At 47.7% G+C, this 25,932-nt stretch overlaps 1 protein-coding gene across 2 annotated transcripts in view; it reads left to right on the plus strand.

Moving 5' to 3' along the window:
- Window positions 1–25,932, plus strand: part of WDR17 (WD repeat domain 17) — an 811,699-nt gene that overhangs the window by 320,771 nt on the left and 464,996 nt on the right. For both annotated transcript variants that reach the window (XM_069244628.1, XM_069244620.1), the window contains exon 14: window positions 17,988–18,137. In XM_069244628.1, the coding sequence (XP_069100729.1) occupies window positions 17,988–18,137 (150 nt within the window). The remainder of the gene's footprint in view (window positions 1–17,987; window positions 18,138–25,932) is intronic.

Genomic DNA, 25,932 nt, shown 5'->3' on the forward strand with positions numbered 1-25,932 from the left:
GGTCTGGTGTCATCCTTTACTACATTTTTCAAAGTGTGTATCATTTCATCTCACTGTCGAACTACAGGGTATTTCCTAAGCCATCCTGATTCTTCCTTTTAAAGTGCAATACTCTTGAGTTCTGTCCACTGTTGGGTGTCATTTAACCAGACATTTAGGACCTCATTACAAACCTGGCGGTCGGTGATAAAGCGGCAGTAATACCGCCAACAGGCCGGCGGTAACAAAAATGGAATTATGACCACGGCGGTAACCGCTCAGACAGACAGACACTTTATCACACCGACCGCCAGGGCGGAATCAACAAGCACCATGGCGGTAACCGCCAACAGCCAGGCGGAAGACAATGTTCCGTCCACTGTATTATGACAGGCCAATCCGCCACCTTTTCCGGGGTGGTACCAACGACATCACAAGCCTGGCAGAAACAGACCTCAGAAGGGAAACAACTCACCTCTGGAGACTCAGGGAACAACCACGATGCCATGGAGCCCGGGCTGCATGTCTTACCCATGATCTTCTACCTCCTGCTCCATTATGAACACCAACGCCGACGAAGACACCCATAGTGAGTACTTCCGCCTAGCACACAATGGGGGGGGGAGAAAAAAGAGAGTGACACACACACGCAACACTCCCACCCCCAACACCATACACACAACCAGATGCAGCAACATAACATATTTACCCCGTAACCATCAGGAATAATGCAAGGACAAAATGATTTAAAGAAAGTGAGTTAAATACGATAAAATACTATAAATAAGTGCATCAAAATCCAAACATATGTACATATTTAAAAATGTAGGGGCACTGCTCAGACATAAATGTCCGTGGGCCACAGGACCACAACACATAGGCCAAGGCCCCACCTCACTCCTGCCACAACACAGAGAGAACACTGCAGGTCGCATCAGGTCGAAAATAGACAGGCACCTCAGGGGGAAGGGGAATGGGGGGGCACCTCAGCCGGAAGATGGTACAACGCCACTGGTCCTGGAGGGGGCTACATGCCCTCTGTGCTGTCCTGGGGAGTGCAAGGCCACAGTCTCTCGGAGTGGGTGGTAGCCCACTGCTTGGTCCTGGGGAGTGCATAAGCCACAGTCTCTCAAGTGGGTGGTTTGCCCACTGCTTGGTCCTGGGGAGCACAAAGCCACAGTCTCTCAAGTGGGTGATTTGCCCACTGCTTGGTCCTGGGGAGTGCAAAGCCACAGTCTCTCAAGTGGGTGGTTGCCCACTGCTTGCTCCTGGGGAGTGCAAAGCCACAGTATCTCAAGTGGGTGGTTTGCCAACTGCTTGGTCCTGAGGAGTGCAAAGCCACAGTCTCTCAAGTGGGTGGTTTACCCACTGATTGGTCCCTTTGGAGTGCAAAGCCACAGTATCTCTAGTGGGTGGCTACTTCCACTGGTTCTGGAGGGGGCTTTGTGCCCAGTGAGCTTCATCCTGGGGAGGATGGGGTGAGTGGATGGCTTCTCCACTGGCTCTGGAGGGGGCATTGTGCCCATTGATGCAGATCTTGGGGAGTGCAAGGTCACAGTCTCTCACTTGGGTGTCACACCCACAGGATTTGCTGGTGCCAGGCTGAACAACAACCCATGGATGCAGGACTACACATTGTGTGCCAGCGGTAATGGCTGCTCAGTGGTGGCAGTGGTACTGCTGCGGGTTGAGTTGGAAGTGGTGGGGGGAGGCTCCAGCCCATCCCCTGCAGCCTCGGACGGCTGCCCACTGGGGCTGCTGCTGCTGGCAGTGGTGCTGCTGGTTGAGCTAGCAGTGGTGGGGGGAGGCTCCAGCCCATCCCCTGCAGCCTCGGACGGCTGCCCACTGGGGATGTTGCTGCTGGCAGTGGTGCTGGTGGCGGTGCTGGCAGTGGTGGGGGGAGGCTCCAGCCCTTCTCCTGCTGCCTCGGACGGCTGAACCACCATGGTTGGTGGTGGGGGCTCCGAATGAGTCTCAGCACAAGGCCTCCTGTCCTTCCTGCCTGCTGGTGCAGGCCCCTTGCCCTTCCTGTCAGCAGTCGGGGTGCCTCCTTATCCTTCCTTGAAGCAGCTGGAGATGCCTTCCTGCCCTTCTCTGTAGCAGCTGGGGGTGCTTCCTTGGCCTTCCTTGAAACAGCCGGGGGTGCCTCCTTGGCCTCCCTTGCAGCACCTGGTGCAGGCACCCTTTCCGTGTGGCTGCCTGGTGCCCGGTATCTTCTCCCACCTGGAGTAGCTGTGGACACTAATGTGGCCGTGGACTGGGTCATTCCTATGTATACATTACTGTACAGTTGAATTGTAATGTTTAAACCTTGTTAAACAAATACATACTTAAATCATTTGACATACTCCATACTTTTATTTTTTCAAAGGGTGTTTATTTAAGTGCTAATAAGTAGAGGGGGATGTGCAATGGACTGGGGTGATGATGGAGGAAAGCCCAGGATAGAGTCCACTGCCAGTCCTCTGTACAGCTAGTTGGTATCTTGCTGCCATGGAACGCACCTTCCCCCGTAGGTCGTTCCACCTCTTCCTGATGTCATCTCTTGTTCTGGGGTGCTGTCCCACGGCGTTTACCCTGTCCACTATTCTCCGCCATAGCTCCATCTTCCTTGCAATGGATGTCTGCTGCACCTGTGATCCGAATAGCTGTGGCTCTACCCGGATGATTTCCTCCACCATGACCCTTAGCTCCTCCTCTGGAGGGTGATGTGTTGGGGTGTGTGATGGAAGGTGCTTGGATGGCGCATAGGTGATGGTGGTGTGTGGCTGTAGTCTTGTCTGTGGTCTTGCTATCTCTCTTGTGGCACTTGCTTTTAGTTGTAAAGGGTTGTGGGTAATGTGGGTGTGTGTTATATAGTGGTGTGGCGTGTGAATGTGTGTCAGGTGTGTGTAGTTTGAATTGTCCAATGTGGTGTTGTTTTGTATGTGTGTGTGTATTTTGAGCGCGGCGGTATGTACCGCCAATGGTTTATCGCCATTGAATGTCCGCCGCAGTGATTTGTGGGTCATAATGTTATGGGCGTAGTTCTGTTGGCGTAACAGTGTCGGTTTGGATACCGCCAGTTTATCACTGACCTTTGGGCTGGCGGACTTGTGTGTGTGGCTATATAGTGACAGATTGCTATGTGTGTGTCATAATATGGGTAGCGGAAATCCGTGGCGGTGTGTTGGCACAGTCGGCATGGCGGTAAGCGGAACGTACCGCCAATGTCATAATGATTGCCTTAATGTGGAGAATTACTAGTTATTTTACTCCTCTAACTGAATGTTTCTCACCTCATAGAAAACTTTGTTTTGTGGAATGCATTCCACAGTTCTACTGGAGTAGCAAGATGAGGCACCAGATTTTGAAAATAAGGGTGTTAATTATAAGTCCAGAATGTCTGTAAAGGCAGAAATGGTAGCCCAACTGACTGATTGTGTTACAAACACCCACAGACACACCTTGTCACCCATAACTCCTGTCAGCCTGACAAATCATTATAGTCCAGCACAGAAGTGGTGGCAGAGGTATCTTATGGCACATAAAACACAAGGAATCCTGAGTTCTATATTTGCCCAGGGCTTTCTTTTCCAAAATAACTCAGTTTATGCTATCTTCTCAAGGCGATTAAATCCTGCCGCACTCATTCATACACACACAGTCCATTGTGATCTGCCTTCTCATAGGGAAATTGCTGTTGTAAACAAGTAAAACATAGTCTGCAAAAATAAAATGAGGACCACTGTGACCGACCTCAGTATTCAAACCTCACTCCTTACTTCCTACTCCCACAAAACTCAGTCAAGCAACGCAAGCCACAGTTCATCACCACTGGGACTGGCATCCAGTATTCCCATCAATCTTCAGTTCAGAATCTGGAACAGTAGAGACATTCTTTCTAGCTCCCATTCTGTTATTGGAGAATAAATGTTGATCACCTGAGAGCCTCTAGGACCATATGAGAGCTTTTAGGTGACTTCTACCTAGGAGCAATGCAGCTGTGTGTGGAAAGTCCATTCTCCTGCAGATGGTGACATTCACCTGGTAACAAATGTTCTTGGGGTCTACACATGTCAGTCTCTTCAGGCTCATACACTGCATTCTGCTGCTCTCCCCATCCCACAGGCACATATCACCACCCAAAATAAGCAGCATTACGCAGATCAGGGCCTAGCTCGGCTGACATTTTCCCACCTGTTCCCATTGCAACACACAAAGTACATGATCAGCTAGGGCCTGAAACATAGTTCCCATACTTTTGTAAAAAGGCAACTGTCTTGAAACTGTAGTTTAAACACCTCAGCTGATGTGTCATTCAGTGAGTTTCCTGTGTGGTGAACCCAAAGCCAGGCAGACAGCTAAACAAACTGTCCTGCCAGGGCGTCTGTTTGCCTGAAAGAAATGCAAATGTGCCCTACGAGTTAATCTGCAAATGTAAAGGATGCTTTGGAGCTGGTACTGGCTTTAATTGACTGAATTACTTGAAGCTTTATGATGACAAAGAGTTAATCTTTTTGAATGGTAGTACAAAGAGTTAATAACTCGGCTGTGAAGTGGGTGCTTTTAAATGTAATTGTATTTATATCGCACTTACTACACCTAAAGGTGTTGAAGGGACAGTAATGTAAAACAAATTGCATTACGTACACTCTCAGTTTTACTAAAATCTGTATTTTGGAAGTACCAGTTTATCTTAAACATTTTTCACATTTGCGGATTTTGTAGCAGTCTCTCTTATACTGTGTGTAATGTAAGTTTAGAATAATGAATTACATATTCACTGTGTTTTCTGTCACAGGCTGTGACCTCAGCACGAAAAAAATACGCAAGTCACTTTTCTCCACTGCACCAACCAAGACAATTCTGTGGCTCTCTGCTTACATACAGACCTCTGCAGTGCATTGAAGGGGTTTCATAATGTACTTTAGTGCATTTCCCAATAAGTAACAGCTTTTTAAATGTATTTTTCATTTAAGCTGCATGTTATTTTATATGTAGCTACCTAACGGTGAAAGACCAAAAAAAGTACAGAATATTTTATTGTTTTGTCATACTTTTGAGCCTGCACCCTCGCTCATTGACCCCACCCTTACTGCATGCATCATCACAGTTCCCAGACTTTTTTAATGCACTACAACTGCTTCTGCCTACAGCCACTGACATCACTCCTAAAAATAGCAGCCAGCTGACAGTAAACAGCCCACAGGTAGCTGCAACAAGATTAGAATCAATAAGTCTAGGCCGACACTCACAAACAGGAATCGCACATAATGAGGAAGACCAACGTAGCCTTACATACTGTATAATATTTATCTGAACATGTTGTGTGCGGAACCTGGCCCTTTTTTGCAGGGTCATCCCCAAACTTTTTGCCTCCTTCCTCCTATTTTTACTGACCTGTTTTTGTTGGCCTTTGAACTCTGAGCACTTTACCCCCGCTAACCAGTTGTAAAGTGCATATGCTCTCTGTGTAAATTGTACTGTCAATTGGTTTATCTATGATTGGCATATTTGATTTACTAGTAAGTCCCTGGTAAAGTGCACTAGAGGTGTCCGGGGCCTGTAAATCAAATGCTACTAGTGGGCTTGCAGCACTGGTTGTACCACCCACATAAGAAGCCCTGTAATCATGTCTCAGACCTGCCACTGCAGTGTCTTTGTGTGCAGTTGTTAACCGTAAATTCGACTTCACAAGTGTACCCACTTGCCAGGCCTAACCCTTCCCTTTTCCTACATATAAGACACCCTTAAAGTAGGCCCTAGGTCGCCCCATGGGCAGGGTGCAGTGTATGGTTAAGGTAGGACATATACTATTGTGTTTTATATGTCCTGACAGTGAAATACTGCCAAATTGTTTTTCACTGTTACAAGGCCTATCTCTCTCATAGGTTAACCTGGGGGCTGCCGTTAAACATGATTAAAGCGTAGCTTCCCTTTGGGAGCAGATAGACATGTGGAGTTTGGGACCTCTGAACTCGCAATTTAAAAATACATCTTTGAGATTGCGTGTTTGAAAATGCCACTTTTAGAAAGTGGGCATTTACTAGCTTGAACCATTTTTGTGACTGCTTGTTTGTGGATTCCCTGTCTGCGTTAGTTTGACAGATGTGCTGTGCTACACAGGGGGCTGGGGTGTAGCCTGCATATTCTGATGAGCCATCTGTGCTAGGAGAGAGGGAAGGAGTGGTCACTCGCACCTGAAAGGGCTGTGCCTGCCCTCACACAATGCAGACTCCAACCCCCTGGTGTGTGTCTGAGGCCTTGCCTGAGCAAGGCAGGATTTCACAAACAAGTGAGACTTTCCTTTGAAGTAAGCCTACTTCAAAGGACAAAATGGGTATAAAAAGAGGACCCTAAACCACAAACTTTAGACACTTCTTGGGGTAGACACTCTACCTCACAGACACTTCTGGACAAGAAACCTGCTGGTGAAGAATCCCTGAACCAGGCCTGCCAAGAAGGACTGCCTGGCAGCCCAAAGGACTCACTGGGACTGCCTTTCTGATAAGGACTGCTGCCTGCTGTTGCCCTGCTGCCTTGCTGCTCCCTGTCTGTGTGGAGAAGAGCTCTCCAAGGGCTTGGATAGAGCTTGCCTCCTGTTCCCTGAAGTCTCAGGACAAAAAAGACTTCTCTCCTGAAACTGGACTCCTTGTGCGGTGAAAATTCACCACGCAGCCTGCTCCGCGGTGAGAAATTCACTGCACGCAGAACCGGAACGACACATCGTGACTTCGCAAGGAGAAGATCAATGCGGCGCCTGCATTGTGACAGGAACTTTGATGCACGGCCCACCGGATCGACGCACAGCCGACCCGGGACGACGCAGCCCGACTTCCAGAGAGGACTCGACGCACACCTGCTGTGGGGGAGAAATTTCCACGCAACGCCCACTGGAACGACACAGCGCTTGTGACTTTGCTCCGCAAGCCCAGGATTCCACACACAGTCCCCGGGGTGCCAGAAACCCCCACAACCCCAAGAGGAACCAAGTCCGCGCGCCAGAAACCGACGTAAAGCCTTCCCCTGCGTGGAAAATAACAACGCAATTCAGTGTGCGAAGGGGCGAAACCGACACACACCTCCCCGTTTTCCACGCATTGCCTCCTCTGCGATCCCTTGCGGAGATTTTGCACTCAAACCAGGTACTTTATGCTTACAAGAGACCTTTATTGTTTTCAAGAGACATTTACTTGTTTTGCAAAGACTTAAGACACTTTATATCACTTATATAGTGATATCTCAACATCTGCTTATTGCATTTTAATCGTTTTGACCTGCATCTTATCAGATAAATATTATATATTTTTCTAAACACTGTGTGGTGTATTTTTGTGGTGCTATATTGTGGTATTGTATGATTTATTGCACAAATACTTTACACATTGCCTTCTAAGTTAAACCTGACTGCTCAGTGCCAAGCTACCAGAGGGTGGGTACAGGATAATTTGGATTGTGCGTGACTTACCCCGACTAGAGTGACGGTCCTTGCTTGGACAGGGGGTAACCTGACTGCCAACCAAAAACCCCATTTCTAACATTGGTGATCAGCGGTGAAGATAGGACTTGTATTTGTGCAGTGACATACAGTAGTTAAGTATTTCACTACCTACCCACAGTTGAAGGTCAACTTGATTTTTCTTCTTTTTGCTTTTGGTTCTCTGATGTCCTCCTGGATGTATTGTTGATATTTTTTTGGACTTTGGTTTTGTGTTTTGCCTGTGATACCTTACCAGATTGGGAATGGATCCCAGCTTCACGGAAGACTACGATGAGTCAAACCTTGTCCCTGTTGAATCCCTCACCAAGGCTGAGCTGAGGGTGCTTTGCAGAGAAAGGGGGCTGGCTATGTCAAGGAGATCCACTAAGATGGAACTGCTGGATATCTTTGTAGCCTGGGGGGAAGCACAGTGGGCAGAGGAACAGGCAGCAAAGAACCAAAGGAGTAATGGCCCTGAGAAGGGTTATGAGGAGGGGGACTACTCGGATGAGGAAAGAGAACCCGTGAGAGATGAATGGCTCATAGCTCAGGAGCGGAGGCTGGAAGAGCTAGATGATGAGATTGAGAGGGCTGAGGCAGAGAGAGCCTTAGCCCGGGAAAAAGAAAGGATGGCAGCTCAGGAGCTGAGCTGTGAAGAGCTCAAACTGGAAGCCATAAGGGCTGAGTCCAGTTCAGATGGTGGCAGCAAAAATCTTGTATCCAGTACTGCTGAAGAAGTGCACATGCCCAGAGATGTGGTGCCCTACTTGAAGATGGGAGTTGACACACACCAGGAGGTTCAGGAGTATGAGGTAGTTCCCGTTATGCACAGGGTCCCTGAGGAGGATTGGGGAACTGGCACAGGGAGTCATGTTCCTACTGGGGCGAGGGACACTTTACTGGCTCTAGAGGAGAGTGACAGGGAGAAGGGTTCCCCCTGGTAGAAGTCCTGTTTATGGAGTGTGGAGACATCCCAGAAGAGTGTGGGTTGAGTGTCAGGGACAATCATATAACTCTCTCACCAGTCTCAGGATGGTGATGTGGCGTGCCTTTTTAAGGCTGAGTCACCGGATGGTTGGGTGAAGGGTACGTTGGTTAATACATGTGAGGGGCTGAGTGATGTCATTGCTGGAGAGCATATGTCTAGTCCTTATTTTCCAGAGCTACGCCAACACCAGGTGGAGTGTGAGTTCTCTGACCCCCAAGGAGCTTACAATGGAGACACACTTCGGGTGAGTACCAGAGAGTCTGAAGAGGCATCTGGAGGTGCTCCTCAAGGGAGTGGTCTAGGTGTTTCCCAATCAGGTGAGGTGGGAAAGGATTGCAGTGTCCCAGGTAGGTGATCCTGGAGGGTTCCATGAGGGAACACCAGGAGGGGAGCCTAGCCTGTACCGCAGGGCCACCTGTTGAGGGAGACCCCACAGTGTCAGAAGAACTTGGGGGGGTGGGGGTGGCTGTAGCCAGCATCCCACCAGTTTTGGTGTCTGGCAGTACCACTCCTAGTGAGGGGATGCAGAAGTCCAGACAGAGGGTTGAGAGGGGGCTGCGGACTGCAGTGGAGGACCTGGAGGGTCATGGGCCAGCTTTCAGAGCAGAGCACCCCAGGAATGACCTAGGTGAGACCATTTCTGGTTTGGGGGGGATCCAGACTCTACCAGATGGGCAGAGGTCAGGAGACCTGCGCTAGCCAGACTCTTGTGTGTCCCTTGCCGACGGTGTGTCCCTTGTGGGGGGGTGAGTGTGCCCCCCAGGAAGTCCTGGTGTGCCAGCCAATAGTTCAGCCTCAGGGTGGTGACTCTGGGTTGGATGACCAGGTTCAGGGGTTAAACTCTGAGCTGGCAGGGGTCAGTGTGCCCCCAAAGAAGTCCTGGTGTGCCAGGCAATAGTTCCACCTCAGGGTGGTGACTCTGGGTTGGATGACCAGGTTCAGGGGTTAAACTCTGACCTGGTGGGGTGTAGGTGTGCCCCCTGAAAGTCCTGGTTTGCCAGGCAGTGGTCCAGTCGGAGGGTACAGACCGTGGACTGGAAGTTCAGGTTCAGGGTGTCTTCCCTGACCTGGAGGAAGGGGCCACTGCTAACAGTCCCCCTACCATGTTGTCTTCTGGGGGGCCACAACTAGTTGGGGGGTGCAGGACCCCAGAAGGGAGGGCATGGGAACGGAAGCCTCACCCCTGGCCCAGGTTGGAGGGCCAGTTGCAGGTTAACACCCCTGCACTGGTGGTATAATTGTGCAGGACTGCTTCTATAAGCACCCTGACAATTTTGGACTCTGGGGGTGCTGCACCAGGAGGGAGGATACAGAGCCCCAGAGGGGAGGACCAGGGTCAGGTTGTCATCCCTGACCTGGTGAAAGAGAGAGTGGTCAAAGGATGCCCAGCATCTGGGGCTACCGCCCCTCCACTCTCCACCATCACAGTGGTTAGAGAGCCTTGAGAGGCCTGGGGCCTGGCTCTCATCCCTGACAGCTGTCAGTGGCCACTGTGGCTTGCTGTCCTGGTGGACAGAGTTGCCCCTGGGGTGGAGTGGGCAACACCACTGTGTTGGCCCTGGTGGTAGTATCCGGTCCCTGGGATACATCTGTGAGCAAAATAAGGTTAGGTGCTGCACAGAGAGTATCTGCAGGAGAGGAGAAAGGTTCCCCAAGGGTTAGCTTAGAGGGCCCTGAAAGTATGTACAGAGGGATCCAACTGGAGTCAGGAAGGCGTAGAACTAGAACATGCCTCTGCTGTTGTGGGCCTGAGTCCTTGTTCTATCACCTCATTCAGGGAAGTACATCAGGATAGTGATTGTTCTCCCCTGGCTTTAGGCTGGTGGTTGATCATGTTGGACATGGCCCTTTTTTGCAGGGTCATCCCCAAACGTTTTGCCTCCTTCCTCCTATTTTTCCTGACCTGTTCTTGTTGGCTTTTGAACTCTGAGCACTTTACCACTGCTAACCAGTGCTAAAGTGCATATGCTCTCTGTGTAAATTGTACTGTTAATTGGTTTATCCATGATTGGCATATTTGATTTACTAGTAAGTCCCTGGTAAAGTGCACTAGAGGTGCCCAGGGCCTGTAAATCATATGCTACTAGTGGGCCTGCAGCACTGGTTGTGCCACCCACATAAGTAGCCCTGTAATCATGTCTCAGACCTGCCACTGCAGTGTCTGTGTGTGCAGTTTTTAACTGTACCCACTTGCCAGGCCTAACCCTTCCCTTTTCCTACATTTAAGACACCCATAAGGTAGGCCCTAGGTAGCCCCATGGGCAGGGTGCAGTATATGGTTAAGGTAGGACATATACTAATGTGTTTTACATGTCCTGACAGTGAAATACTGCCACATTTGTTTTTCACTGTTGCGAGGCCTCTCTCATGGGTTAACCTGGGGGCTGCCTTTAAACATGATTAAAGCGTAGCTTCCCTTTGTGAGGAGATAGACGTGGAGTTTGGGGCCTCTGAACTCACAATTTAAAAATACATGTTTTAGTAAAGTTGGTTTTGAGATTGTGTGTTTGAAAATGCCACTTTTAGAAAGTGGGCATTTTCTTTCTTGAACCATTTTTGTGACTCAGCCTGTTTGTAGATTCCCTGTCTGGGTTAGTTTGACAGATGGGCTGTTTGCACCTCTCTCCAGACAGTGACACGATGTGGGCTGGGATGTAGCCTGCATATTCTGATGAGCCATCTGTGCTAGGAGGGAGAGGAGGAGTGGTCACTCGCACCTGAAAGGACTGTGCCTGCCCCCACACAATGCCGACTCCAACCACCTGGTGTGTGTCTGAGGCCTTGCCTGGGCAAGGCAGAATTTCACAAACAAGTGACACTGTCCATTAAAGTAAGCCTACTTCAAAGGACAAAATGGGTATACAAAGAGGACCCTAAACCACAAACTTTAGACACTTCTTGGGGTAGACACTCTACCTCACAGACACTTCTGGACAAGAAACCTGCTGGTGAAGAATCCCTGAACCAGACCTGCCAAGTGGAACTGCCTGGCTTCCCAAAGGACTCACTGGGACTGCTTTTCTGACAAGGACTGCTGCCTTGCTGTTGCCTTGCTGCCTTGCTGCTACCTGGCTGTGCTGACAAGTGCTCTCCAAGGACTTGGATAGAGTTTGCCTCCTATGCCCTGAAGTCTCAGGACCAAAATGAGTGCACTCCTGCAACTGGACTGCTTGTGCAGCGAAAATTCACCGCACAGCCTGCTCCCCGATGAGAAATTCACTGCACGTCAAGCCGGAATGACTTCGCAAGGAGAAGATCGATGCTGCACATGTTGCGACCGGAACTTCGACGCATGGCCCACCGGATTGACGCACAACTGACCCGGGACGATGCAGCCCGACTTCCAGAGAGGACTCGACGCAGCACCTGCTATGCTGGAGAAATTTCCATACAACGCCCACTGGATCGACACAGCACTTGTGACTTCGCTCCGCAAGCCAAGGATTCCACACAGTCCCCGGGGTGCCAGAAACCCCCACAACCCCAAGAGGAACCAAGTCCGCGCACCAGAAACCGACGTAAAGCCTTCCCCTGCGTGGAAAATAACTACGCAAGTCAGTGTGCAAAGGGGCGAAACCGACACACACCTCCCCGTTTTCCACGCATCGCCTCCTCTGCGATCCCTTGCGGAGATTTTGCACGCAAACCAGGTACTTTATGCTTGCAAGAGACCTTTATTGTTTTTAAGAGACATTTACTTGTTTTTCAAAGACTTAAAACACTTTGGGGGTCATTCTGACCGCGGCGGACGTTTCCCGCCGAAAGACCGCAGCGGTCATTCTGGCTTTCCCACTGGGCCGGCGGGCGACCGCCAAAAGTCCGCCCGCCAGCCCAGCGGGAAACACCCTTCCCACGAGGACGCCGGCTCAGAATGGAGCCGGCGGAGTGGGAAGGTGCGACGGGTGCAGTTGCACCCGTCGCAAATTTCAGTGCCTGCAAGGCAGACACTGAAATTCTTCGTGGGGCCCTCTTACGGGGGCCCCGCGGCACCCCCTACCGCCATCCTGTTCCTGGCGGGAGAACCGCCAGGAACCGGATGGCGGTAGGGGGTGTCAGAATCCCCATGGCGGCGGAGCGCGCTCCGCCGCCATGGAGGATTCTCAAGGGCAGCGGGAAGTCGGCGGTACACCGCCGACTTTCCGTTTCTGGCCGCGGCTGAACCGCCGCGGTCAGAATGCCCAGCAGTGCACCGCCAGCCTGTTGGCGGTGCTACCGCCGACCTCCGCCATGGCGGTAATTACCGCCAGGGTCAGAATGACCCCCTTTATATCACTTATATAGTGATATCTCAACATCTACTTATTGCATTTTAATAATTTTGACCTGCATCTTATCAGATAAATATTATATATTTTTCTAAACACTGTGGTGTATTTTTGTGGTGCTATATGGTGGTATTGTATGATTTATTGCACAAATACTTTACACATTGCCTTCTAAGTTAAGCCTGACTGCTCAATGCCAAGCTAGCAGAGGGTGGGCACAGGGTGATTTGGATTGTGTGCGACTTACCCTGACTAGAGTGAGGGTCCTTGCTTGGAAAGGGGGTATGCTGACTGCCAACCAAAGACCCCATTTCTAACAGGGTGTATTTCTGAATAGTGGTCATTCCCATTCAACACAAGGCAGCTGTGTTTTAGGAAAGGCAAAGTCAACATTTTAACTCTATTTGGATACGGCAACAATGACTTTTGTTTAGCTCCACATTCCTGTCAGTTAAGCTACTTGAACAAACGGTGCTCAAAACACTATACACGTACCTGCTGCCAAAGTACATATACTGGCAAGAAAGTAGAATTCAACCAGTTATTCTCAAAACAAAACGTAAATAGTGGAGCACACCTATAACACAGTTCCTAGACTACACCAAAGGCAGTATCAATAAGAATATATATCAATACAGACTTATTTTTTTTAAATAACAAAATAATTTATACATAGAAATAAAAATGGGTATGTGGTAAGTTAGTTCAAATCAAACATTTTATTAAACAAAAGAAACAATTTCATATCCAAAAAACACAAGTCACCTAACCAGACCCAAAATAGCATTATGGATTACATGACTTCAAACCAAATTCAAATGATTTGATCACTTCTATGACCAGTTCAATAAAAAGTCCAACTGAAAACAATCTTTGCCGATATTAACAGGATTCAGCCAGTAGTTTGAAGTTGACAGGATTCAGCCGACACGTGTTTCGTCCTGTTTTTCAAGGCTCCTAGTATAACAAGTAGTCCATTTTCTTCTCTTGTACCACAACTTTCGGGTAATCGTCTATCAAGCGAATCAACATTTTAACTTGCAGTAAAGTATGCTAAAGGTTACGTGGTGTTTAATTTTATGAATTACCATTGTGTAAGAATTGAGTTTAGAACACAAGAATCATATTCTTATTTGTTTTTTATTTGTTTTTTATTACAACATGAATTTACATCCCTCTACATTTCAGTTACAAATGTTAATGAAATGTTACTCATTTATTACAAATGATTTAATGCATTGGTTCTGTTCATTAGAAAATAATTATCCCTTGATTACTGGTAGTAGACCCGGTCTGCCACTCCCAAGTCAGGGTCTGCTTTCGCGTTGGTGGTGCCCAGTGCGACGGCCTTTTTTGGCACCCCCATGACCTTCTTCTCCAAGCATTGCCTCATTACCACTCGCCAACAGAGCCCCTCATCTCTCCATGGTCCCTCTCTGACATACATTTAATTTTTGTAAGCACTGTTCATAGAACACTCACACTCAGTTTTGTGATCTGCATGGCACATGATCTTTTCTTTGCAGCAGGCACATTGTTCTTCTGTCCCACTGTAAGATGAGTCAAAACTGCCACTAGACGAAATTTCAATCTCTCACCAGGAGTAACATTATTCACCAGAGTTATCCTGACATTTTTATTGTTTCCTGAAACTGTTGGACCAACCAGGAACTTCACCTGCTTTTGAACCCATAAGTTATTTTTAAATACAGTGTTGGTAGTCTTTAATCCAATAGCAGAGATTCCCTGCCACTTTTTCTCACTCTTGCAGGTTCCGGCTTTCTGTTCGTGCCGGGTTAGCCTTCTTTTTCTTCCTCCATCTTTCCGATCTGTGAGTTTTTTCTTATTTTGCACTCAGTAAATATTTGATAGTGAGAAATAAGTGCCGGTCATCAAAAATAAGTAGTGGTGCCCCCCACGGGCAACCACTGGCTCAAATTAAGCACTGCCCACAGTATTACTGTACAGGGACACCAGCAGAGAACAGGTAGTACTTTTGCAAAGGCCATTTACTCATTGTAAAAAGTGAAAAAACGTTAGACAATGATGTGTAAAATATGCTCTGGCCAGATTCACAAAAGTCCTGAGAAAAAAGTCAAACATTTGCATCCTTAAGATCACCCTATGTGCAGAGCAAGTTTCTCGCTTTTATTGGATTAATAGAAATTTAAGTAGGGCTCCTGAATTATCCCCATAAACCCACATGATATTTGGGAGTGCTGAATCTCATTAGCTACTCTGAAGAGTCAATTATTTCTAAATTTTTTGTCAGGAGCAGGTTTGTATGTACTTCCTGGGTGGAAAACTACCTTTAAATAGCATGTGAAAACTTAAACACCTATGAGTATATCAGTGTTCAACTTCTACTCTGGGAGGCCTCGTCCGGAAGCACCTACCTTCCCTTCCCCTTCTCCAAAGACTACTTCCCATGACTGGCTTCACAGTGGCTTCTGCGTCACTCCTCCGAGAAAGCACATTGGCTGGTTGTGTCCAGTCCTGCGGTTTCTCCCTCCCACATCTGAGTTTGCTCCACAGGCATATACTATGGCTGATCTCATAATGGCTATGTCTTTGTTGGTCCATGGTGACTCATCAGACCGTACACAGTGGCTGGATGTATTATGCCCATTCCAATGGTTTTCTCCCTGGCACACCTGGGTGGATTCCCCAGACAGACACTTTGGCTGCTTGTATAGTGGTTGCTACACTTGCGTCATGGTAGACCTACCTGGGTATATACTGTGGCTATTTGTATAATACCCATTCCAATTAATTTTTCTTTGCAAATCCCTAGTGGACTCCTCAGACCACATACCATATCTATTTCTATAACGCTAAAATGTCTGGATTGCTCCTAGGCCATTGTGGAGTGGACTTTTAACTCTGGGAACTTCCTATGCCCATATTCAATGTGGTTTAAGTTGAATGATTCACAGCAATCCAAAACTTGTAGGTATCTGCACAACTTAATCTTTTCTCGCATATTTCTCCTACACCCTTCTGTAGGTGCAGCTACAGGCTTGCTGAGGCGGGTTGGAGGAGCTTGATGCACATACAACACTGAAACACTTCCACGTGGGCACACTCCACTGACACATTTTTAACCATCTATATGCTAGCAACTAAGGCTTAAGTGTTGTATCTCTCACTCCTTTGTGTTTCAAATTCCAACATAAGCAGAGAAAAGCACGATAACAGCATACCTTTAGTGCTCAAAGACCATATCAAAATATTATGCACACAAACGCACACTCTTCCATGCTTTCTTCCGTAGTGCTGCCACGGAGTTGGGTGATACCCCTCCGCAAATGTGCTTCAGTGCCTCTTCAAGATTATCAAGTGTTATATAAATGCAACGGTAGTATAAATCTCCTTCCTATACATCTGTGGAAATTCGACTACACTGACAGGTTTTCTTTGTAAATGCACTTCATGAAGGCAGAAATCCACATTACAAGGAACCGTGTATTTTACCACACCCTGTTGATTTTTGTGCGTGCCTAAACAGAGCTTGGGTGCAGAAAAAACCTTTCCCAGTCACGCTATTTGCATACATTGTCACTTAGCAAAGACAATACATAATTTAATATTGTGAAGATGACTGGACAAAAGTGTTGGCAAACATGTATCATACATGATGTAAAGGGACAGACGGTAAGATAAACTTTTTTTAAGCAGTACAGTTGGTTAGTATAAATTGTGTTGTTCTTAATGTTTGTAACAAATTCTATCACGTAAAGTATTATTTATTGTTCCGGTATATTTCTTGAAATAAATGTTTGTACAACTTTTACCTGCAAAATTAACTAATGAAATATTTATTCCCCAAAACAACCAGGACATTAGCAAAAGAAAAACAGTGGATACACTTATAATGTTAAATTTCTGACGCCCCAAAAGGTCATAGTACATTCAAGAACCAACTAGGTTCTTCTGGCAATATCACTTCAAAGTGTACATATACTATAATAATAATAGGGAGGGCAAACGGGACAAAAATAAACAAATACTGAAGTTTGCTAGGTGCCAATAAGAAACTTTGAAGCTTGATATAGCACAGCTTAAATATTGCTGTAATGTAAGGGAAATTAATTTGATCATTCACCATTTGCTGAACAGCATGATACAGGTTCAGAGGTTTAAGCAGGAGCAGCTCCCGGGGCACAGAAGGGGCGAGGCGGCACGCGGGGAGTGGGGAGAAATAAACATAACATTTATTAAATTAAAAAAAACACTTACCTTCTCCGCCGCCGCACTGCTCCTCTGCCGCAGGCCAGCACAGACTCCCAGCCTGCCTACGGCCAATCCTGACACTGCTCAGAGCAGCGTCAGGATTGGATGGGAGGGCCCAACCAGGGTGATCCCAGGCAGACTGGGAGCCTGTGCATGCTCTCTCCAGCTCGGCAACTGTGTTGCTGGGCTGTAGAGAGCCTACTATGCATGTGTGTTTGGCCGGCTGGAGACATCTGGCCAAACGCATGCGCTCTGAGGGGGAGTGCTCAGCACTCCCCCTCACTGCTCCTCACTCCCGTGTCCCCGCCCCTTTAAAAGAAAACGATAATAAACAGAGTTTATTATCGTTTTCTTTTGAAGTTTTTGCAACTGCCGCTGCTGGCAGATGGTGAGGGGAGGCAGCGCTCCTCTGCCCTAACGGAGGAGCCACCCCTGGGTTTAAGAATAAATAATGTGACATGCAGAGAAGCATTTGTGTGAAATTGCGAAGTCAAAAACTGAAAGTGACCAAAATACTGAAGGTTCGTTTTTAAAAGCCAAATTATAGTTTAAAAACGTAATTTGATTCAGTTTTAAAGATGAACATGATGGGCTGCAAACTGGAGGAGACCGCTTCTCTGCACAGTGCCAACATTAACATTTCGTGAAATGGGAACTGGAATTAGTGCTAATACAGCAACTACTGCATGAAGTAAAGTAGCATTACGTGCAAGATAGCATGATTATGGCCCATCAGGAATGCAGCACTTCATTCCCACAGTCGTGCTTGTACAAGGGAATAGTGATATTACTCAACTGATTTTTTTAGTCATTTCACATTTTCTGCGTGCCTATTGTGACACCTACTTTTCAAACTCCTCAGAGCAACAGTAAACATATGCATTGATATTTCTATTCAAGCACCATGAAGAACACTCATTGTAGTGGTAGACAATATATCTGCAGATGTTGCTGTCCTTGCTTCTTTGTTAAAAGGAGCACAATATTGTTTATGTTACTCTAAATTAACATGGATCCTCCTTTTTGTTCTGTATCATGTTAACATTTTATTTTTTTACAGGATTGACTTGTCATCCAAGTCGGCCATTTACTATGGCATCATGCTCTCGCGACTCCACAGTCAGACTTTGGTCACTGACTCCTTTAATAACTCCACTTCAAATCAATATCCTGGCAGATCGACCTTGGGAAGAGATCATTGGGAATACAGGTATACATTTCTCAATTTTGCAATATATGCACAATAATTTGAAAACATTTTCTTTTTATCTCCCTAAAAACTAAAGGAAACTATATAGACCCATTAAAACTGGCAATTTTTAGAAAGGGGTTCTTAAAGTTGCAATTTAGCTAACAGGGTCTGATTGTTGTTTCTTCATGAGCAAAATCTTTGAACTCAAGCATTAACACAGTGCATTTCTAGCTACATGAACTGCCTACAAAGCCCTCCCCCTGTTAAATGTACAGCTGGATCTTGAGGTGCCATGGTTTGCTTTTGTCAGTAGTATAGCAAAGGCCACAGCAGCCCCCACGATGCAGGGGGGGCTCAAAGGGACCCCCTCAGCACAGTACACTGGCACAGGTGGCAGGCCTCTGACTGGGTCCAGGTGGGAGGGGTGCACTCTAGGTACATTGCAGGGGGGGCCCCTCAAGTTTCGTTACACCACTGGCTTTTGTGATAGACACCACACAGTGGCTGCCTGTTCTAGATGCTACCTCACTAATCAGCTATTCTAAGTGTGACTCTTTGGCAATACATTTGAGATTGCCCTTTTGCAGTGTTGATCTTTCTAGAGTTGTAGCAGCAGTGGACTTTGATCAGTGCTGCTGGTGAAATAGTTCCAAGACTGGGGCTGCTTTCCCTGCAGTGATGCTACAGGAAGGTAACCACAGATGACGAGATGCTAAAGCTCCTGACTGCTGCACATCCATCATACGGGTCCTCCAAACAGCTACATATTTATCAGAAGTCACATACTGTAACTCTCGGCATCATCATCTAGTGGTCATTCATCTACCTTCAGAACCATTGAAAAATCAGTGTGTGTCCAACTCCTGGACAATAGCAACATCAATCATTATGTTCATATCCCTGCCTCCTGGGTAGTCAGGTCTCTCTGATGTATTTGACACAGTCTCTGACCCCGAGCTCCAATCATCATGAATGGGATTCTCTCTGGTTCTCCAAATCCTTCTCCGAGTAGCACCTGCTCTTTCAGATTGGTCCTCAAGATTCCAGACGTGCTTCTGTAGGAAAGTCCTCCTTTTTCCCTGGTCACTCCCAAACCAAAACTGGTGGTTACTGAATCTTAGCTGTGCCCTGGGTACTGCTAACCAGTCCCAGGGCCAGTGTTCTGTGTAAAGTGGATATGCAAATTGGGCTAATTATAATTGGCAGTATCAACCTTCCTATAAGTCCCTAGTATATGGTAGGGTATGTAGGTTTAGGGACCCCAGCATAGGTAATGCACCCACAGGTGCACTGCTGAGGTGCCCAGTGTAATTTGTAAGGCAGGCCTGCCTTGCTGGCTGCTTTTAAATTAAAGTTACCTTCAAATTCGGCTTTGGAATTACAAATACTTCCAAAGTCTTAAACTACCTTATGTATACATATATGTCACTCTGAAGGTGTGCCCTACCTGCACCCAGGGTTGGGTGCAGTGTAACTATATGCAGGGACCTTATAAAATATGTTTTATATGCCCTGGCGAGGGAAAATAGCCAAATTATTTTTCCCTCATTGTAGTAATTGGGTTCGATAGGATAAAATGGGGAGACTTTATTTTTAACTAATAAAGTCCCAAAAGGAGCTAGATATTTCAAGTTTGGTATCAAACTGATTGTTATAATAACTCCAAGAACCTGCCATTGTTGAATTTAATATAATTAGTTCAGGGAAAGAGTTTTCGAACACTACCTGAAAGTTGACAACTTCTGCTCTGTAGTGCCCTTCTCTGATTGGCCTACCTCTGGCAGCCTGGCGAGGCTGCCTTGATGTGGTGTGAAGTGGCTTGGGCGGAGGACAAAGGAAGTGCCTGGGGGAGGAGATCTGCCTCAGCAGATGGTGAAACAGGATGGGGTACAGCAGTCAAACTGGTCTTCAAAGGAGAGAAAGACATTTGAAGCAGCTCAGGACCGCCCCCATTTCCTACAAACCCAGACAACCAGGTGCTCCCTTGATTAGATTAGGAGAAGGCAGGAAAGGAGCGTGTTAAGGAAGTTTAGCCACATCAGTGGGTGGAATCAGCCAGACCTAACCTCTAAAATTGAATTTCTGCCATTTTGGATTTTTAAAGAATGTTGCTCCCTGGGATTGATTTTTGCCACACTTCCCAGGAGGTGGTCATCCAAGATGGCGGTAGCCTGCCTGTCATTGGTCAGTTGTCCCCCCCCTGCTTTCCACCTCAGAGCTGCACCCACAACTCAGATCCCTACCAGGAACAAGACAAGAAGAAGAAGAACTGCCCTGCTGGACCCCTGACCTGCACCTGGACACTGCACTCTGAAGGTCTGCACCAGCTGCACACTTGGGGTTCACCGCAAAAAGGACTTTGCCTGGCTTCAACTAGTTCAAGAAGAGACTCCCTGTTTGCTACAAGTAGAAAATAGCTAACCAGAGTCCCCTGCATCAAATCAGGAATAAAGTTACCAGCTGATCACTGTCCAGTGGTCATTTTTGAGTTTGAGCCAGGTGCATTCTGGGAGATGGAGTCCTAACCCTCAAGGAGCAACTCAGAGCTTCTGGAACCTTGGGGGGAGCTGTGGACTCCAAAAGGACCTTCAAAGACTTTCTGGAAGAAGATCCAGAAGTTTGGAGAAGATTGGAACATTTTTGGTAAAAAGCTCCATAAAGGGACTGACCCAACGTCATGAGTCAAGCCGGCTTACTCCGACCGTGACCGGGCCTGATTTCCAGGTTCATCCTGCTGAAAAGCTCCGGAACCCTAGGCTTCCAGGATTTCTCTGGGGGCTCCTGGAAAGGCAATTCAACGACGTTGACCCAAAATCAGATTGCTGTGGAGGGTCGTCCGATGTCAGAGAGAAAAAGCTCCAAAAAACCGACAATATCTGAACGTAAATGGTTGACCAGGACTTACTGCGCAGTGTATCCGAGGAGGGCTCCAGGGATGTTGGATCCAATTTCAACTTCAGCCCACATGAAGATTTCTATTCCGAAAAATCAGCTAAGTCCGATGCTAGAGTTCTTTACTGAGGTCTCCTGTGATGCATATCCAAAGAGGGCTCCAGGGAGGTCGGATCCAATCTGCAACTTCGTCCCGGTGAGAAAAATCTTCAAGAAAATGACTAAGGTCCTCATTATGACTTTGGCGGTCTTCCATGAAGACCGTCAAAGCAACGGGCACTTGAAGACCACTAGTGCTGGCGGTCTTTCGCCCACCATATCACGGAACTGCTGGGTTTCCGCCACACTTTGGGCAGAAATCCAGCAGTAGTTGTGCTGGTGGGCGGAGGCACTTGGGCGGTTCCACCACTGGCCCGCCCCGCCAGTAGGACACCACCCGCTGTATTAAGTGCAATAATACAGCCTGGCGACGTCCTGATGGCAGGGCGCTGCTGGTGGTGGGAGTGCCCGTTCCCATTCCCTGCCAGACGACCTCCTCCCCGGACCAGGTAAGTTGATCGTCTGACAGGGGAGGAGGGATGTGGTGTGTGTGCCTGTGTGTGCATGAATGTGTGTATGCATGGTTGTATGTGTGTCTGAATGTAGTAGTGAGTGCGTGTATGCATGTAAGTGTGTATTCGAGTATGAGTGTTGTGGTGAATGTGTGTTTACGTCTGAGTGTGCATGTTTGGATGGGTGTGAGTGTGCGTGTTTGGATGCGTGTGAGTGTGTGTGTTTGGATGGGTGTGAGTGTGCGTGTTTGGATGGGTGTGAGTATGCATGGTTGAATGCATGTATGAGTGCTGAGGTGAATGCGAGTATAGATGCAAGTGAGTGAATGCATGTATGTAAGTGTAGGTGAGTGTATGCATGGTGCGTGTGGGTGTCTGCGTGCATGTATGCGGGGAGGGGGATGCTGTGTCTGGAAGGGGTGCTGTGTCTGGAGTGGGCGCCGTGTCTGGAGGGGGGAGGGGCGCTGTGTCTGGAGGTAGTGGGGCACTGTGTCTGGAAGGAGGTGAGGGAGAGGAGCACTGTGTCTGGAGGGGAGGTTGGGGGCTGTTGGAATTGCTGGGGGGTGGGCGAGTCATCTACTGGTGACAGGGAAGAAATTCCCTGTCACTGGTATCCTTTCCGCCAGGGTTTTCGTGGCAGTGCTACCACCGCAGAAACCCTGGTGGAAAGGGGGCTACTAATACAGCCGGTGGTCTTCTGTGGACCGCTGGGCTAGAGATGCACATCTCCGGCCCCGCAGCTCCGACCACCCTGGCGGTATGATCAGAGATGTGGCGGGTTGGCAGAGGCCATCCCGCCACCTGTTGGCGGTGAAACCGTCACCTTTACCCTGGCGGTCTGACGACCACAAGGGTCATAATGACCCCCTAAGTCCAAAGGTAAACTTTTAAACAAAGGCCTCCCGCATGCTGTAGCCGAGCAGGGCTCTATCCCGGTCAGCCTCAAATTTTGACTTCGCCCTGGTCAAGGTGCAACCAGATATCCTAAGTGGCGCTTTTAGTTTCTATGCTCTAAAAAACATTTATTCATTAAAAACTCATGTCTCTGATTTTATTCATTTTGGTGTTAAATTAAAGATAAAAATATTTTGGATTTTTATAAATAGATTTTGGAATTTTAAACTGTTACCTGTGTTTTATTTCATTACTGTTTTGAGATATTTTAATGCTTTACACACTTTGGGGGTCATTATGACCCCGGCGGACGGCGTTAATATGGAGGAAAGTACTGCCAACAGACTGGCGATACTTTTCTTCCAGCAGCAGCGACCGCCAGCAGAACACCGCCAGGCCATATCATGTGTCAGCATTGCCACCTTACCGCCATCTGCGGGCATGGCCACAGCCAGGCTTGCGCCATCCTTCTGGCAGAAATCCAGCTGTGGTCATAATCTGGCTGAAGGCTTGTATCCGCGGCGACGGTCTTTTGGTGTCGTCGCCGCAGTGATAGGCATTTATTTTACCTCCGGGGTCAAGATGACCCCCTTTGTCTCCTAAGTTAAGCTTTATTGCTCTTTGCCAAGCTACCAAGGGTTGAGCTGGGATTAATTTATTGAGATCTACCTGGACCTAGTGGCGGTTAGTGGGCTATTGTTAAATGTAGGTACTTACCTGCCTGTACCAATAATCCACTTTCCAACAGCTTCATATCATACAGAGTGCCCAAAAGTTCTATTCTGAACCTATATACAGAGAACACCCTTCGAAATCTAATTCTGGACAGTAACATCAGAGTTCACCAATACCTCCATGACCACAAGTCTGTCTGGTGGTCTCCTCATTTGTTGGTATTCACAACTTACAATATCTTTAAACTCATCCAGTCGTGGGTTATGGCACCTGCCTAAAGCTCACCCCATCCAAACTAAATTTTTCTTTTTCAAGAACAACAAGAAATATTACATTCAAATATGGCTACCCGTGGCTGGCTTCAACCCCCAACTTACAACTAATGCTCAACCACTTGGCTTCTACCTCAAAGCGGACTTTTCTTTCAAGGAATACATGACAAATCACATGAATATGGCTTGGTAGCAGCTTTCCCCTGACGAGAAAGTGAAGTCTCTCCTCCCTGAAAATGATTTCAGAACTGCTGCTCTACTCTCTATTGTCTTGATGGTGGTAACTACCTGTGCCACAGCCTTGGAGACACAACACTGGCACCCATGAAAGGTATCCTTCATACTGCAGCATGTCTTATAAAAACTCTAAAGAAATTGAATCTCATCACCCAACCCTTATGGAACTTTGCTGGCTCTTCATTCTCTCCTGCATCAATGCTAGGAGTAGGTGCATCACCTACATCACTCGAGCACCATCTCTGCTGCCTATTTGGCAGGGAAGGTATTAACATTTGGTGGACTGTGCCTCATCTGGAGCCAGGACTTTGCAGACTGGGAACAAAATTCAGCAAAAAGGAAAAAACAGAAGACAAGGCTCCAGTGGTCTGGAACAACATACCTTTCCCCCCAGATGTCTTTGGAGAAAAAGTCCCCTTTGGGGCTGAGTAATTCAGGACACACGCCATTCAACCATGCTTCTACATCAGCTGACCCCAACCCAAAGGCTACCTCATCCAGAGGCTCCAACCCAGACAACAAAGAAGAGGCTCCACCAACCTCCAACGCCAGCGGCTCTCAAATGAAGGCCTCCACAGGGGTTATGAGTATGGTTAGCTCTAAAACTCACTCCAAGCCTTCTAAGTGGCCTGCTGAAGCAAAGCACTGCTCTTGAGGTAGTCGGTCAGCAAGCCCTGTGAACAAAATGTGACAGCCTCAAGGGCCTCTGTTGCCTTCAAGCTCTGGTCAGCTACCAACAAAAGCCACACATCCAAAGAAAGACCCATCCAAGACATTGATACCCCTCTCGGCCATTAAGCTCCAAGTCCACAGGCCCTTTGATGGTGGCACTTAAGGCCTCGACGACTTCAAAGCCATTGTCGATGCTGAAAACACCCTTGATGACTGCCATGCATATTCAGGACAGCCATTCCTCCAAAAGCTGCAAGAGAAGCTGGCATTTGAGAAAGAAAATGCATTGGAGCCCCCTCTGGGAACTATACCCAAGAAGCATAGAGATAGGGCACTGGCCATCCCCCTTATAGTCCACCTTCACCTTCTCCACCTCTGCTTCCTACACCTCCAACACAGCCTCCTCCACCACCAGTACTGTGATCATGCACACCACTTCCACTGCGTCCACCAGAGACTCCAGAAGGATCACCACTCTCCTCAAATGACCCAGGCAGTATTTCTGTCCCTGCCAGCCAATACAATACACCATTTGAGCTAGGGCCCACTGACGACCTTTGGTAAGACTACGTTGTCAACTCCCTGGGCGACTCAGACATCAACCATTACACCATCAGGGTAACTTCCCTCAATGATAACACCGCCTATCAACAGATCATCCAGCAGACAGCCATCTTTCACAAGGTGGACATACATGTCCTCCACGAAAAAGACAATTGGCTTGTCGAGACTCTATCCAAGTTGGAGCAGATGGTGATTCTTTGGTGCAGTAGACGCCAGGTCTATCTTCTGCACACTTTGCTTTGAGGCAACCTCTCGGGTCACTTAATTTTCTGGATTTGCTCTACGCCCACAACATACTTGGCACGGCTGCAGTCACACAGTCCAGGTGTGGGGCAAATGGGCAACAGCAAGCACTTATCCCAGCTTTATTGGGCACACTTCTCCAGGTGCCTCGCGGCTATGATGCAGAGAAATGACAATGTTTGCACTGCCCAGTCCATCAGTACCACTAGTCCTTCGGCGCACTTACTTAGCAAGCCTCTCTTGGATGGATTCTCTGCCAGAGTCAATTACAATTACAGCAGTCAATTCCATTATCCTCTCCTTCTGCAGATTTGGCACTTTCTTTCCTGTATCACAGAAAGGCGATCTTGGCACCCAGGGCAGTCCAGGGGGATCCTCCCTCATCTCTGGAGAGTTTGGACACATACCCTTGTCTGCATAGTAGACTCTGAGTACTCTATGGAGCTCCAACAAACAACAATGGGTTTTGGGCATCCATTATATACTGATTTTATAGATAGAGGCTGTCTATTTGAAGTGAGCTTCCTTGGAACCGATTTGGGTCGGTTCTCCTTTCATGTGCTCTCGCCAGGCCACCTTCCAGGCCCGACCTCTGTCTGCAATGATGCCCGACCCAGCAGGACATTATCCAAGTGGAGTAACCACTACTGTAGAAGAAAGAGATGAGGACAAGCTGCACCCACCTATTTTCGTCCCCTTCTTACAGAAATCAGTGTGAGAGACAGGAAACTCTGCCCCTTCAAATGGCTCCTTTTCCTAACAATAGATACTGCAGACCTCACCCTGTACACCCTGCCCCAATGACAGCTGCAG

Source organism: Pleurodeles waltl, chromosome 1_2, assembly GCF_031143425.1.
Source record: "Pleurodeles waltl isolate 20211129_DDA chromosome 1_2, aPleWal1.hap1.20221129, whole genome shotgun sequence".
NCBI lineage: Eukaryota > Metazoa > Chordata > Amphibia > Caudata > Salamandridae > Pleurodeles > Pleurodeles waltl.